We start from the raw sequence: 14,422 nt of genomic DNA, 5'->3' as shown, positions 1-14,422 counted from the left end.
AATGTCTTTAAATACAAGAGTAATCACAGTGTGAAGAGAAGTATAACTAAGGCTATGCTAGGTTTTGTTTTTTGAGGTACACCAACATTCCCTTTTCTCATCATGGAGAAACCAGCTTGTCTCTTTTGGCAGAGCAGCCAGCAGCTACTCATCTCAGCTCCAAACCCACCAACGCCACTATTTCCACCATTTTCATTCCACCATTAGTATGCATAAGAGTGAACATGATCTGATAGGAACCAAAATACCACGAGAAGGATTTTAAGTCAAATTTTTCTTTGTCTGATTACTACAATCTGACAACAAAATTGTTGTTTTCTTTAGGTGGACTTTGGCTTTGCCAAGAAGATTGGGTTTGGGAAGAAAACGTGGACCTTCTGTGGGACACCAGAGTATGTAGCACCAGAGATCATTCTGAACAAGGGCCACGACATCTCAGCTGACTACTGGTCTCTAGGAATCCTTATGTTTGAGCTCCTAACTGGCAGGTACTCACAGGCCCGGGCTTGTCCTTAACAAACTTGTTTATGAAGTTTTTGCGGTAATGCTATATACGTGCAAAACTTTTTGGAAATGTTGAGTCACCTGGTGAAAATTAAAATGTGTCAGCTCATTGCACAATTTATACAGAACAGTTTGATGGTAGCTGATTACATAATTGTCCACACTTAAGCACGTTTTACTTCAAAGTAATATGTTGGCCTCTGTTGTGTAGTCCTCCATTCTCTGGCCCTGATCCTATGAAAACCTACAACATCATCTTGAGAGGAATCGACATGATTGAGTTTCCAAAGAAAATTACCAAAAATGCTGCCAACCTAATCAAAAAGCTATGCAGGTAAGTGTTTGTGCCTGTAGACATTTATACATAGTAATTCATTTAAGTGGTCTGCGTGCTGAATCATATATTATTTTTTCTACTTCAGGGATAATCCTTCTGAAAGACTGGGAAACTTGAAAAACGGTGTCAAAGACATCCAAAAGCACAAGTGAGAAAACGCATTACTCAGTCCAGACATGTGTATTAATTTGCTCGCTGTACAATGATGAAGTAATGCTATTTTTTCTTTTAGATGGTTTGAGGGCTTTAACTGGGAAGGTTTGAAGAAGGGGACACTGACACCACCTATTATCCCTAATGTAAGTGCACGCTGTGCCCGTTTTGTTTTATAGCCACTCAGTTGTTGCTTATTCATTATGTGAAAGATTATTTTGTGTTTCTACCAGGTCACATCAGCAGTTGACACAAGTAATTTTGACAGCTTCCCAGAGGACAATGAAGACCCACCTCCTGATGACAACTCCGGCTGGGACGTTGATTTTTGAAGTCCTCTTCTCTTGAAACCAGAAGAAACTCTTCTTTTGTTGGCTTTTAATGGTTTGGAGGTCATTAATGGAGGACATGGCTGTGTTGTAAAAAACAAAACTGCATTAAAAATGAAAGAGAAGATATGGAAAAGAAGATTAATAGTTGGATGGCAAACCCTCTGGGTCACCGATATGCCTTTATTTCACTGTGGCTCTGGATCAAGCATTTATAATGGGACTGCTGTAGCACTTCTCCGGTGTAGTTTTACACTTGGGTCTAAAAGGCAAAGAAAGTGCAGGGATACAAACACACACATACACACACAAATACAACAGAGGCTGATAACGGAGCCAGGTTTTCCCATGTATCATGAAGAGATGCTTAGTGGATGGATGAATGTTTTAAAGTTTGTCGAAGTTTTGCTTCTACGACTAGAAAAAGGAACTATATGTTGACAACCGCTCAAAAGAGGAAGGGGATGGTTATTGGTTTTTCTTTTTTTATAGATTCATTTTTCCGCAATATTTAGTGAAATATTTGGTGGACTCTGGGAGGGGATATGATGATACTGCAGTTGGTCCCTGGTTATCAACATGCAGCTGCTTTCTGCAATCTGTAATGCTTTGTAGACATCTACACACTACAGATGGCAAGTGCAACTGGTACCAAGTGCTCACGACTAATCTGAATGTCACAAATTTTTCTTCTTATTGAAAACACAATATGAATGGTACGTAGTATTTGAATTTACGAGATCTATTGTCACACATGAACGTTACTGGGCTGAAATCAAATACTTAGTACAATTTATGTGAGATTAATCTACCTTGAAAAGCACAAACACAGTGCATTCAGTGGAAAGAGATGTGACTCTTAAAGTGCCCTCCTTAAAATTTTAATGAATCACACACCGGCACACGTGAAATGTCAGCTAGTATTTCCATGAAGCAATGTGTCCTTATGCACTTAAGACCATTAACTGAGAAAATCCACAGTTATAGCTCATTTTAAGCTTAAGTAGAGGTCACACTTTTCTGTTCTATAATAGGGTTTAAAAAAAATCATGCATACGAATGCTTCTCTGCCTACATCCGTCTTCAGTTTGTTTTTCAGTCACTTCTTGAATCCACCCAAACCGGATGTCCTCTCCTGTATAGTACTGACATAACTGTGAACATGGTTTTGATGTCTTTGGTGCTGTTGATAAATTATAATAAGCGATGTTGAGATGACAGTACTGGTTCTTTGTTTTTGTATTGTGATTTCTTTTGTGCTTGATTACTTTGTAACGTACTTGACAGCATTCTTTAGAGAAAATTGGAGACTTGTATAAATTTGTGAACTTGATCGATGATTTATCACTTGTGGTATTGTCGAGGTTTTTAAACAGGTTTCACCAGTTTGAGTTCAGCCATGAAAAAAAAATCATCCTTCTGTTTATTTGGAACTCAGATTTACCACATTTGCATTATCATAAGACTATCTTGACTTAACATAATCGTGTGGAAATCTTGACGTGTCTCCTAGAGGCAAAAAGAAGCTAAATAAATAAGGTTATATTTTGTGAAATCTCAACTTTGATCACCATGATCTCTCGCCCAGCTCGTCACCTCTTGCGTCCAAAAATCAGAACATGAAGTCAAAAGGAATGTAAGTGCCTTAAGTCAATGGCATACAAAATTTACATCACAAGACCTTTTCGATGCTGCATGAACACATATACACCTCAAAAACGTATGTGTCCTCTTAGATGGCTGCTTTTCATCCTTTCTTATATCTAATAAATACATTAATCACCACAAAGAATTTCTAGTCATTTGATGGCTGACAAAATATATGAAATAAATTTCCTGCTTACGCCTTTGATTTATGTCACGGGAACATTTAAAATGATTAAAAGCTATCCTACCTGATATAGCTGCAATGACATGCTTTTCTCCACATATCTAATGTGATCTTTTGTCAATCACTACTGGCCTGATACAAAACACCAGTGAGCATTAATCATGGCTCAGAAAGACCATCCATCACTTGTTTCAGTCAGTAAATTTGAGCTTTTAGAGACGGCAAGAATGATTTGCAGTTATGAATATTTTGCCAATACAAATATGGAAATATTTTTATCACTGTTGACAGTCTTTGACAGAATGTCAGCATTAATCATATCTCATCACGATTCAAGTTCTCTTTTCACTGTTTGGCTCAAAAGCTCAAGTCACATTTCACCCCACTAGCAGGAGAAGTTTGCCTTTCAAAAGCTTTCTTATCCGTTGTAGTTTACGGTCATTGTTTGCTTGTGTCTAGGCAGCAAATCTATGTGATAAAGCTTGAAGAAACAGTTAAAATTCATCCTTTTGACGATATTAAACATGTATTGCAAAGCCTTTCTAGGCAGAAAGTTCTGAAGGCAAAATTCTCCTATGTGCATTCACCCCAGGAAGCCAAACATACATATTATATGAATCTATTGATGGAGAACTAAACACAAGAAGAAATCTTAATTCTAAACCATAAGTGTTTTACTGTGTCGGGGGAGGGTGGGGGGTATGTTTTCACAAAGCCTTATGTATGTCATATCTTACCAAACCACTGGTTTTCAGTTTTTATTGACTGCCTTCTGCAAAGTTACCTGATATTTGCCTTGTGTTGTTATTTTTCTGCTGTAACTTATTTTGCAGAGTGCCACGTGTACGATTTTTAAAATTATAGAGTAAAAACAATACTTTTGAGTCGTGTGTGCTGTGTTCTTTCAAACTTGTGCTGTGCAGAGTTCGCTGTAGTTGCCACAAGGGGGAGCTAATGGTAAGACTAAAACGTCCCCTCACGCAAGTGCCTCAGCCTCATGTGAACCGCTTAAAGTTCCCAGATATCTAATAATCACTCCAAGAGTTTAATGTCATCCACTTAGTGGTAAGTGCGGATGATTCAGATTTTTTGGCCTCCGTGTTGTTCGCACAACAAATCTGTTTGGGGCACAGGGAAATGGCTTCAGCCATAACAACAGGGTGACACTTCTGTGAGATCAAAGGGGATCAAAGTGCATCAAAGGAGCTCACCTTACCAGTACTGACATTCAGTAAAGTGGAGATAAAAGCTCTACTTCAAAAGATATGCAGCAATTCAAATGCGCAAAGTGCTAGTGTGTTTGTCAGGTGTCTATGGCGCATCTTCTACATACGCAGACACGTTCTCACACTCAAACTTCGGATAAAGGCTCCGTGACCAGCAGATGACGTCCAAGTGCTAACATATCTACAAGGAGAAACTTAAGTTCTTGTTTTTTATCACGCACTTCAGCATCTGAAGGGAGCTCTTCTTGCACAGCGAAAACTGGCTGTTCACACACACAGTGCAAAAAGTTTTGAAATCAGTGTCACTAAAGGTTTAAGGTGAATAAATAAATCAGAAGAGCTCACGCCTCTCAGGAAATTGACGAGATATAACTTAAGGACAAACACGGAGACAAGTCTACTGCGACGTGTGGTTATCAGCAGATTCACGTGGAAAAACAACATTGAGACTTAATTTGAATATTCTCAAATACATTTCTCCTTCTAGAAGTGGTGGAGCCTAAAGGGTCAAAGACCAGGGTAGATCAGAGTCCCCTTTAATCTCAAAGTGCCAGTCAACCCTGAAAGGCCTCTCCACGGAAGTCCATTAATTCGGCAAAGTTTTCACACCCCTTAATGGTCTGCATATCCTACACATTGATGTCCGCAACTGGTGTAATCAAGCACACGTTGGGGGATAATTGCCCCCTTTGCAATCAGAGGGATCAAATGAAGTAGTTAATCGACTTAAGTAACTTCAATCGCTGTATTCACACAGCCAAAGGGCAGCCAAAGGATGTCATAGAAACTGGAATAAGCAGACGGCTTCTACAAAGATGCGCAGGTAAGTTGTCATCAGAAATACAGTCCTATCAGAGATATAAATCAAAATCAGTCAACAAATCAAATGTGCTACACATTTAGAAAAACGTCATTGTTTTTATTTTCTAAAATTATACCTATAATAGTTTGAAAAATATACTACCCGCCTATTTTTGATAACTTCACAGTAATTGCGAAAATTAAAATAAGTGATCAATAAAATGGAGAAAAAAACTCTTTCCGATGTGTGATTTATGTGTTTAAAATATAAAATTCTTCTTCATAAGAGATCTATCAAAGGAGGAGGGACTCGAGGCATTTTATTCTGTCAAATGTTGTTGAGTGATCGTTTAAACAAAGAGTGATGAATTTATGAGTAATATTTTTAAAACACATCGAAAAAAAATATTAAAGAAAACATTATTTGTCATCTGTATTTTTTATGTTTTTATTTATTTATTTTATACTGACTGGATAGAGTAAGTACTGACTGGTGGTGGTGGGGTTATTTCCCGTGTACGACACTGTGTGATGGGTATTCAGACAGACTTTGCAGGTCATTATCATCACAAACACTGAAACGTTGTCCTGTGCAGGGAGCAGAGATGGCCATTTCCGTACAGTGTGTCTCTGTTTGAAATTCCACCCCTCCGCCTTTGTAGTGCACAGCGAGGGGCGGGAAGACAAACAGGTCCACATGTATAAAGAGAGATCATCCCAGGACTGCGAGTCAGGAGACTTCCAAACATCGTTCCGAAACTCTCTGGAAACTTTAGGATTCTGGATTCAAGGCCGTTTTGGACTTTGTCACTCTTCTTCTCAAAACAAAAGGAACATTCTTATCGTGTGTTTGCCGGAGAATTTAAGAAAGGAATCATGAAGATGCCTTCAGTCCGCGGCTTCTTGGCTGTGTATCTCACGCTGTTTGGATACCTTGGGGACGTTTACGCGGGCACAGTCCTGACGAACTCCAACGCGATCAAAAACCTGCCCGGCGCCCCGATTGTTAAAGATACCGATAGTGTCAGTCCGAGTCCTCGAACATCACCTTCTGGTAGCATGGGACACAAATTACCCGCAGACACCTTGCAGGTAATTAACTCAGCCGTGCGTAAAAGTCAAGTCTGTGCACCACAATAGTGATTCGCTTATATACGTTGTCACAGAAATCATAGCAATATACTTCCTGAAATAATATTTTTGTTTTTAATCATATATAGACTTCAAATGTTTGCACGGATGATGAAGAGTGCGGAGGTGAGGAATTCTGCAACGATGCTCGAGGCGTCTGCCTACCCTGCCGTAAGAACCGAAAGCGTTGCGCAAGGGACTCGATGTGCTGTGCAGGAAACCGCTGCAGCAACGGTGAGCTCATTTCAAATCAGTAATGACTTTTGGTTTTCTTTTAGTCATCTTGTATCTGTATCTGTATTTTTGTTTTTAATTTAACTTTTTACTTATTATTTATATCTTAATTAACTAAGGGCTTTTTTCTGTAGTGTTAATTGCAAACCCTTAATGCAGTTATTTATTTTCCTCTTTTACCTTTTCAGGTGTTTGCCAGGCAAATGACTTAGATGTCGCAGATGTAGCCCTCACAACTGGCTGGCACACACACAACAGTACCATGGAGCATCGAGCCAAGAAGCCTCCCACTGCCCATAGCAACCAGCCTCATGCTGTCAAAGGTAAGTGTGCTGTTAAAAATCACTGGTCTTATCTGTTGGGTTCAAGTAACAGCAGTAGGAAGTTTTCAGGGAGGTCTGTTCCATGTAACATATTTTCACTTTGTTCTCTCCCCCCCTCATCTTCAGGCCAAGAGGGGGATGCCTGCCTGAGATCTGCAGACTGCTCTGAGGGTCTTTGCTGTGCCAGACACTTCTGGTCTCGCATTTGTAAGCCTGTTCTGACAGAAGGCCAGGTGTGTACGCGCCACCGCAGGAAAGGCAACCATGGCTTGGAGCTGTTCCAGCGTTGTGACTGCGGCGAAGGGCTGGCCTGCCGACCAGAGAAAGGAGAGCGAGATCACACTGTCAGCAGGACTGCAGCCCGGAACCTACACACCTGTCAGAGACGCTGACATGAACGAGTGGACGCACACAGAAAGAGAAACCTGCACACTCACACGCCCAGCAAAACCCACAACTCAGTCACAGACACTGACAAACACTTGCATACACAAGAGATGCTGACACACACGCACACACACATGCACACAGACACCTAAGACATTCTTTCCTGCCAAAGTTGTTGACACAAACACATCAGCCAAAAGGGTAGACATGATTCCTGGAAAAGTGATACACCCAGAGGGATACAAGAGTGCAAGATGGACTGAATCAATTCCCTTTCAGCAGATGAGGAGTCGGAAGTTAGGAAGTAACATTTCAGAAGTATTAGGAAGATCAATGCATGTCATTGGTAATGGCAGAGCTGTTTTGTTTCTCTTTTTATGGAACTTCATGCCACGGTTATTGCAGTAAATTACTGTATTGTACATATTTCCCTGGATGTGGCACTTAAATGAGCTATTACATTCTGTCAACACCAGTATTATAAAGACATGGTGCTGCATGCATTGTAAATGTGTTATATATAAAGTTTTATAAGAAATGTTATCTATTGAAAATTTGAATATATTTGTTTTATTAAATGTCATGTGATAATCTTAACGCAGTCTTTATATTCCTCTTTTTTTATTTGAATCTACTGCAGCAAAAAAAAAAAAAAAGGGGGGGGGGGCTTTACGTAGGATTTGTAGAGGTTTCTTGCAAAAGTTAAAAACTAAATGATTTAGTCTTCATATAGTAGCTGGTACACAGAAAAGTAACAACTGTCCCCTTCTGAAAAGCAAAAGTTGTTTGAAGGATGTCTGCGGTGCATAACCTGGCCCAGAATCACTAAACACAGTTGTTACAGGAAGAAATACACAGACCCAAAAAGACTTACAACAAACATACAACTGAAATGAGTTACTACTGGAGCCTCAACACGTCAGGTCCTGCTGTGAAAGCAGAGAATGGTCAATCAAGGCTATATCATCAGATGAAGGCAACCCACCATATCAAATGATGCCTACAAAGAGGTAATAACTAAGTATCTGTGTCCTGACGAATGTGTTTGCCACCTACACCTTTGGTGTTGGCTAGTTTCTAATTATGATGCTCCTGCCTTCATGTGCAGCAGAGCAGATAGCTGGCTATCCAAGTTAAAGCCTTTAATTATTTCATCTTACTCAATCTACACAAGGCTTCATGAAATGAAGTGCACCACAGCACTTTTTCTGTGATGCAACAACAACAAAAAAAGTTCTCAGTCTCTCCAATTGCACAGCACACCCCATTTCCTGGCTGTTGCGCAATAGATGTGCTCTAATATGTAGGCTATGAATCCACTCAAATACACCTTGGTACCTGTAATTAGACATGTTTAGATTAGAAGATGGTGAGGAAATTACTATACTTTTTGTTTGATTCTCTTGTCAGATCAAAAGACGCACAAGACACTCTTGATATCTGACCGAGCCAGATAACCTCTTCATCTGTTTACATCCACAGACATTAGCTTGAAGTTTGTCCAAAGAAGACAAGGTGAGGTTTACTCTGGCTGTCATTGAAGATTAGTGGTGGAAAAACAAAACCATGGGTTCAAATCTTGCACTAAGGTATTTGTGTGGCTCGCTCTAGTTATTTACTTTAATTTTATTTTAGATTTACCTCAACCTTTTGGAAAACAGTTTTTTATGTATTTAAAAAAACATCAGAAAACACAAGAAAGCTCTCATTTTGATGGAAATTAATAATAGTAAGATAGTATAACAGAGCCAGAAGCCACTTTCCCAGCATAATGAGAACAGTGTTTATAATCCTCCCTACTAACTACACTACTCACATTTTCTATGATTAGGGTATAGTAACTTTGTGGTGCTGCCATTTTGCTGAAGTAAAGGATCTGGGTATTTGTTCCACCACTGCTCAGGATAGGCACATTGACCAAGAGGCAGCCAGACTTTCAGAGAGACACACTCCATTTAAATAATTTAGCATCCATTCTTGAGAGTAATTAAGAATAATGGTAGCATTGTCAGCAGCACAATATACCATGCAGGCTCAGCCAAGTCATGTTTGTGGGGGTCCTGGAATCTGTGAGTATGTGTGTGAGCCTGTCATCATTACACCAACCACAGACTTACACAGGCCACAGGCATGTGCCCTAACTCAAGGAAGGCCAGGTTGTGTGTGTTTGTTTGTGTGTGTGTGTTCACTTTACACAGGCAGCTAAGGAACATTTAGTGGAGTCCGGAGAAACAAACTCAACGTCAGCAGCGCTAAGACACTGTCACACACAAACACACATGCACATACAGTCATGTCCCCACATGCAGCTGAACAGTTTGTACACATTTACAGCAGCACACATGTACACACAGACTCGCAAACCCTTGTAGGGGTGAAATTTCGGGTGTGAGACGTTTGGCGTAGCAGCACACTCGCCCACACCGCGGCATCCTAACCAACAACATTTGCTGTTGTCATACCACAAGAATGAATCAGCACGTCCACTGGCATGCGTTTTCATACTACTGAATGCTTCCAAAAACTGGAAACAAGTAACTACAGTAAACATTTATCTTAACAGAACAAATCCAGGCTGCAATTCATGAAAATACTGATTAACACTTTTCATTTCTGTTTACGCGTTCCTGTGTGTTTGCACAACCCAAATATAAAGCGAACTCGAGCCTGATCTAGACGGATAGACATTCTTCAAGTCTTTTAATAAAACGTCATGGGCAATAAAAACAGAAATGATTTGCTTATCTACCTTCACAATCTAAAAAGTATGAAAAGCTTTTATCTGCCTGAGTATTTGGTATATCAACCATTGTTATTCTAGCTCTGCTGCCAAACACCATCGACAGACATCCCCGAGTTAACAAACTCATGAGTGAACCGTCAAGAGATGAAAGGGTAAAGAAATGAAGCAGAGTACACAGACGGAATGCATGTTATTTTGTCAGATGAAAGAGATGGCATACTTCTGGAATGAGCATTCGGATCAAACCCAAGCTCTTATGTAAACAACATTTCACAGGGAGGTGTCAAACTTCTGGGTGCTGGCACTGATCACTTCATAGGAGAGAAGCACAATGCTCACTATTCATCTTTGTGGGATGACAATCAGCCTAGTTGAGCAATAAGTGGAAATCTCCCTGTCCTTGGGAAATAATAATTAAACAAAAGACAACTCATTCAGCACAATGTGGTGAGTGTGTGAATGCAGGTGGAGAGCAGGTTTGTTCCACTTATTTAACTCCTAGTTGATGTCAACACAGCAGGGAAAACAAGGGTTTTCACAGAGTGAGTTGATGACATGCTGTTCTTTGATTGGGTTTCATGTTACGTTCCAGGTAATTTACCGGAGACAATTGTTCTCGCTCACTTATTTATATATTGCGTTTCACTTCTCTTAGCCGATCTTCCCCGTGGCATGGAATTGAACCTAATTTAAAAGCATAAGCATTGTTTCCGAGAGTGGGATGAAAAGGTCAACATTACTCACGTTGCTATGTTAATGTTCAGTGAGGATCTGATTTGCTCAGTTTGTATAATGGCTCAGTCCAGCTGGAGTAAAAGTAAGACACCAACTATCTTACGACTAGGAAAAATTGGTGGTTACTTTTTGTTTTTCCATTGAAGACAAAATGCAGATTCCCAGGACGTTGCAATCAATCCTAATCCATGAGCCTCTCTTTGCAGCAGGAGACAACAACTCAACTGGTTCCTAATTAGTTATATTACTATATAAAAGCAAGGTTGCAGTGTGCCTATGTCTTTTTAGGTTAAATTGAAGTCCTGCAGCATGTATGTCCCTATTTTTCAATTCAATTCATTTCAATTCAGTATTACTTGAACTGAAGTTTTCTGTGTATGGAGTTGTGATTTGCAATTTTTTGCAGATTTATTACAAATATTAACATTATTACACAAGCAGATTTACTTTTGTTTGTTATTTTAATTCAGTTCAATTCCCCATTCAATTGAAAACTCAAAGCAGATTCATCACAAACTTAATCCATCTTATTCCCATTTTATTGGTGTTTTGATCCACTAAAATTGTTGTGGAGGCTGACTGTACTGCAGACCTTATCCATGTCTTCAAAGCAAACCTTTCAAAGACACCAAGATCATACGTTCTTTGCACACGGTAGCAAGACTTTTGGTCGTGCTGCCGTTTCCAACTACTCTTTTCCCTAGTGTGACTGTAGCATGCATGGATGCAAGGGAACCAGTTAGCCTGTGTCTGTCTACAGAGCAGAAAGCTTTTTTTTTTATACATATATATAAATGTAGGAACAGTTATGTGTTCATCCAAATTTTAATTGCTTATGCATTCAGTTATTCTTGGCAGTGTTAAAGACTATAGTGTAATTTTCCAGATAGAACACAGATTTTTTTTTCCTGGTCTTTGAACAAGCACCGTGGGCCTAAATTTGGTATTGTGGTGACTTCATAAAGTTCTGCACAGTTCGCATATAACAGTGAGAAAAACAAAGCAGAACACAGGATTTCAAACGGCTGTTTTGTTAAATATAAAAAGTTAAGTACTCAAGTATCAAGGTTTTTGAGCCATTTTTAAACTCACCCTAGCCTTTCAGGCCTTCAGTCTTTATGCTAAACTAGGCTAAATCCTAGCTCTACACCAAAAGTCATAATTTCACATTTTTTGAAGTATGTTCATTAACTATCTTCCGATGATGCAGATGAGAAGATCAACTTCACTGCCATGATGTAGCCTACTTTTAGATACCTGCCTACTAGCTGCTTCCCTATGCTGGTCTTACATAAGCTAACCAGATAGTTGCAGCCTTTCAGAAAGAAACATTGGTTTGAAACAAGGTTCTCTTAGGGTAGGGACATATTTTTAGCTGAATTATTCATTTGTAATATCTTTGTTATGCTTATTTTTACTTTATTCAGAGATCTGCGTAGGCAAGTGTATGTGGTGACACCAAGGCGCCTGTTTCTTGCTGCTGTGAGAGACAGCGTACTCACCAGGGAGGCTAATGGATGACTAGTTTGATCCATCTTGGTGTTCCTTCCATCTGCTACTGCTGCTGTGGTCTCAGGTCCTTCTGTGATGAAGTCATACTACTTTTGAGTCCGTCATTTACCACATGAAGGTAACCTCTCTCCTTTGACTTCAGCTATAAAGGCCTAAAATCTGTAAGTGTGTTGGGCTGAACCAGAAACAAGTGGCTGTGTTACATTGCTGTCTGTAACTGTAACACTACATGAAAGAATCAAAGCAAGAAGAGACATACCTGACCACAATACCCAGTATTTTTGCTTGGCTCTGCTGCCTTCTGGACCTACGCACATGTTTATTTTCCCCTTGCTACTGGCTGTTTAATAAAGAACAGTGGTTCCTCGACCACCTGTCTCTTTCAGATGTATTCTCTCACTCTCCATTCTCCCTATGCGCAGCATATCCACAGCTTGCGCAGCTGTGACCACTTCAGTGTAAACAAATAATCTGCCCATTGTTTTTACAAATTATATCCCAATATGTAATATCTACCCACTTTGCCAGACAAGCAGGCGGTGAACAGATGCACCAGGAGGGGGGTAGAATTGCAGCTGGGGATAAAAATGCCTACTCTTCATTATGGTTGGTCCAGAGGCTTGCTGCTGGCGGCCTGGGGCTGGGACTAGGACAAGGGCCAGGGCCAGAGCTGGCTCAGCTCCTGGCTGCTGTGTACAGTCTGCCTCAGTCACAACCACGCTGTGCAAAGCTGCTTCACACATATAATTTACTCATTATTTACAAAGTTTTTAAAGAATTCAGAAAAAAAGTATTGCAGTTGAGTGAGCTGGTGGAAAATTAATGCAGACTGAGTTGCTATTCAGTGAAGAATAAAATTATATCTAGTTATATAACGCTGAAATATGGCAGGCTTATGGAGTCACAGTCAATTAGCACAGCTGATTGAATGAAGGTTACCACAGAAACCCTATACTTTGAAAAATGAATTACAGTACTGAGGAGAGACAGTTTAACCAGTGACTGGCATACCGAAGTACTAGGGTAACTGTAGGTACTGCTGGTGACCGTGTCTAATCCAGTATGCGCACAGCAGACAGACATTTATGAGGGGCAGGAAATAGATGTCTCTCATCCCTCAGTTCATTCCATAAAGAATCTTCAACTAGGGAACAGTATGTCTTTATGAGTCCTGAAAAAATATCTCTGTACCCAAGTAAGAGCATCAAAAGCCTTGGTTGTTTTGTAATGGCATGCTTGTGCTCAACAGGGAAGCATCTTATCAGACAAAGGCACAATAATGACCCCAGTGGTTCAACCATTGTCCCTTTAACAGTCGGCAGGCCTTACTCGGAGCTTTTTGCCACTCGCCACCTCCTTTCATACCACCCTGGCTCCCCCAGTCAATCTCATTTGCTTCAACACCCAAAGTCTTTAACGTCCCTGCTTGTTCTCCATCCTTTCAAAAAACTCTGCTTTCAACCCCACCAAAGACAAAGGCTGATGCACAATTTAATTTGTGTAGAGACTTCTCAAAGGTGGAGTCCCTGGTAATAGATAAAGATGTGGAGGAGGTACAGACTTTGATCTCTCTAGGGGGCAAATGGATTGGATTGTCTTGCCTCTCTGTTGGTGGGGCTAAGCTGGTGACAGAGTGAATGGCAGGGGGCCATATCAAAGGTAGTTATCTTCAGACACTCTTCTCAGCAGCACATTAGTACGCTATCTAAATGTTGATTTGTTTACACCAACATCTAAGGACACCTAAATGGTCTGACAAAAGGAAACACCAAACAAATGTAAATGAGCAAACTAGTTAAGTACACTTTACTCTGTAGATGTGACAACTCTTCCCTTTCACATTGCAAGGTTTTACTATTAAAACTGTCCAAAGTGGAGAAGTTAAAAAGACCCCGTGTTAATTTGAAACATTAAAATTTCCATAATTTACACCCTGCCTCAAATATGCTTTATTTTGTTATTTACTGCCTGGTTCCTCCATTCATAGAACCAAATCTTAAGAGTACAGCATGCTCATTGTCTATGTTGTGGGCAAGGAAATGATTGGGAACACCCTATAGATATAGCAAACAACCATGTTGAGGTTGCTGACTGTGTGTGTTCCTCCGTTGTGGGTGGGAAACATCATATTACTGTCACTCTCACAGCTGACTTTAAGAGAAAGGTATAAATCAAA

General features: G+C 40.1%; 2 protein-coding genes across 3 annotated transcripts in view; both read left to right on the top strand.

Moving 5' to 3' along the window:
* Window positions 1-4,038, top strand: part of LOC146375022 (cGMP-dependent protein kinase 1) — a 103,300-nt gene extending 99,262 nt beyond the window's left edge. For both annotated transcript variants that reach the window (XM_084947713.1, XM_084947712.1), the window contains exons 14-18: window positions 325-488; window positions 716-838; window positions 927-989; window positions 1,074-1,140; window positions 1,228-4,038. In XM_084947713.1, coding sequence (XP_084803839.1) covers window positions 325-488; window positions 716-838; window positions 927-989; window positions 1,074-1,140; window positions 1,228-1,326 — 516 coding nt within the window. In that variant the 3' untranslated portion in view covers window positions 1,327-4,038. The remainder of the gene's footprint in view (window positions 1-324; window positions 489-715; window positions 839-926; window positions 990-1,073; window positions 1,141-1,227) is intronic.
* A 1,727-nt stretch (window positions 4,039-5,765) lies between these two features.
* On the top strand, window positions 5,766-7,834 carry LOC146375021 (dickkopf-related protein 1-like). The gene is made up of 4 exons (XM_084948702.1): window positions 5,766-6,273; window positions 6,402-6,546; window positions 6,735-6,869; window positions 6,996-7,834. Exons 1-4 carry the CDS (start codon window positions 6,058-6,060, stop codon window positions 7,259-7,261), a joined length of 762 nt encoding a protein of 253 aa, XP_084804828.1. The 5' UTR covers window positions 5,766-6,057; the 3' UTR covers window positions 7,262-7,834.
* The last annotated feature ends 6,588 nt before the right edge of the window (window positions 7,835-14,422 follow it).

Source organism: Perissodus microlepis, chromosome 13 (genome assembly GCF_051167445.1).
Source record: "Perissodus microlepis isolate ML-2025 ecotype Zambia chromosome 13, ASM5116744v1, whole genome shotgun sequence".
NCBI classification, from domain to species: domain Eukaryota; kingdom Metazoa; phylum Chordata; class Actinopteri; order Cichliformes; family Cichlidae; genus Perissodus; species Perissodus microlepis.
This window is presented reverse-complemented; position numbering and strand designations above follow the sequence as displayed.

Coding starts and splice junctions, on each gene's coding strand:
- LOC146375021 (XM_084948702.1), top strand. CDS start 6,058: ATGAAGATGCCTTCAGTCCGCGGCTTCTTGGCTGTGTATCTCACGCTG. Junction 6,274..6,401: donor TACCCGCAGACACCTTGCAG/GTAATTAACTCA, acceptor AATCATATATAG/ACTTCAAATGTTTGCACGGA. Junction 6,547..6,734: donor AGGAAACCGCTGCAGCAACG/GTGAGCTCATTT, acceptor TTACCTTTTCAG/GTGTTTGCCAGGCAAATGAC.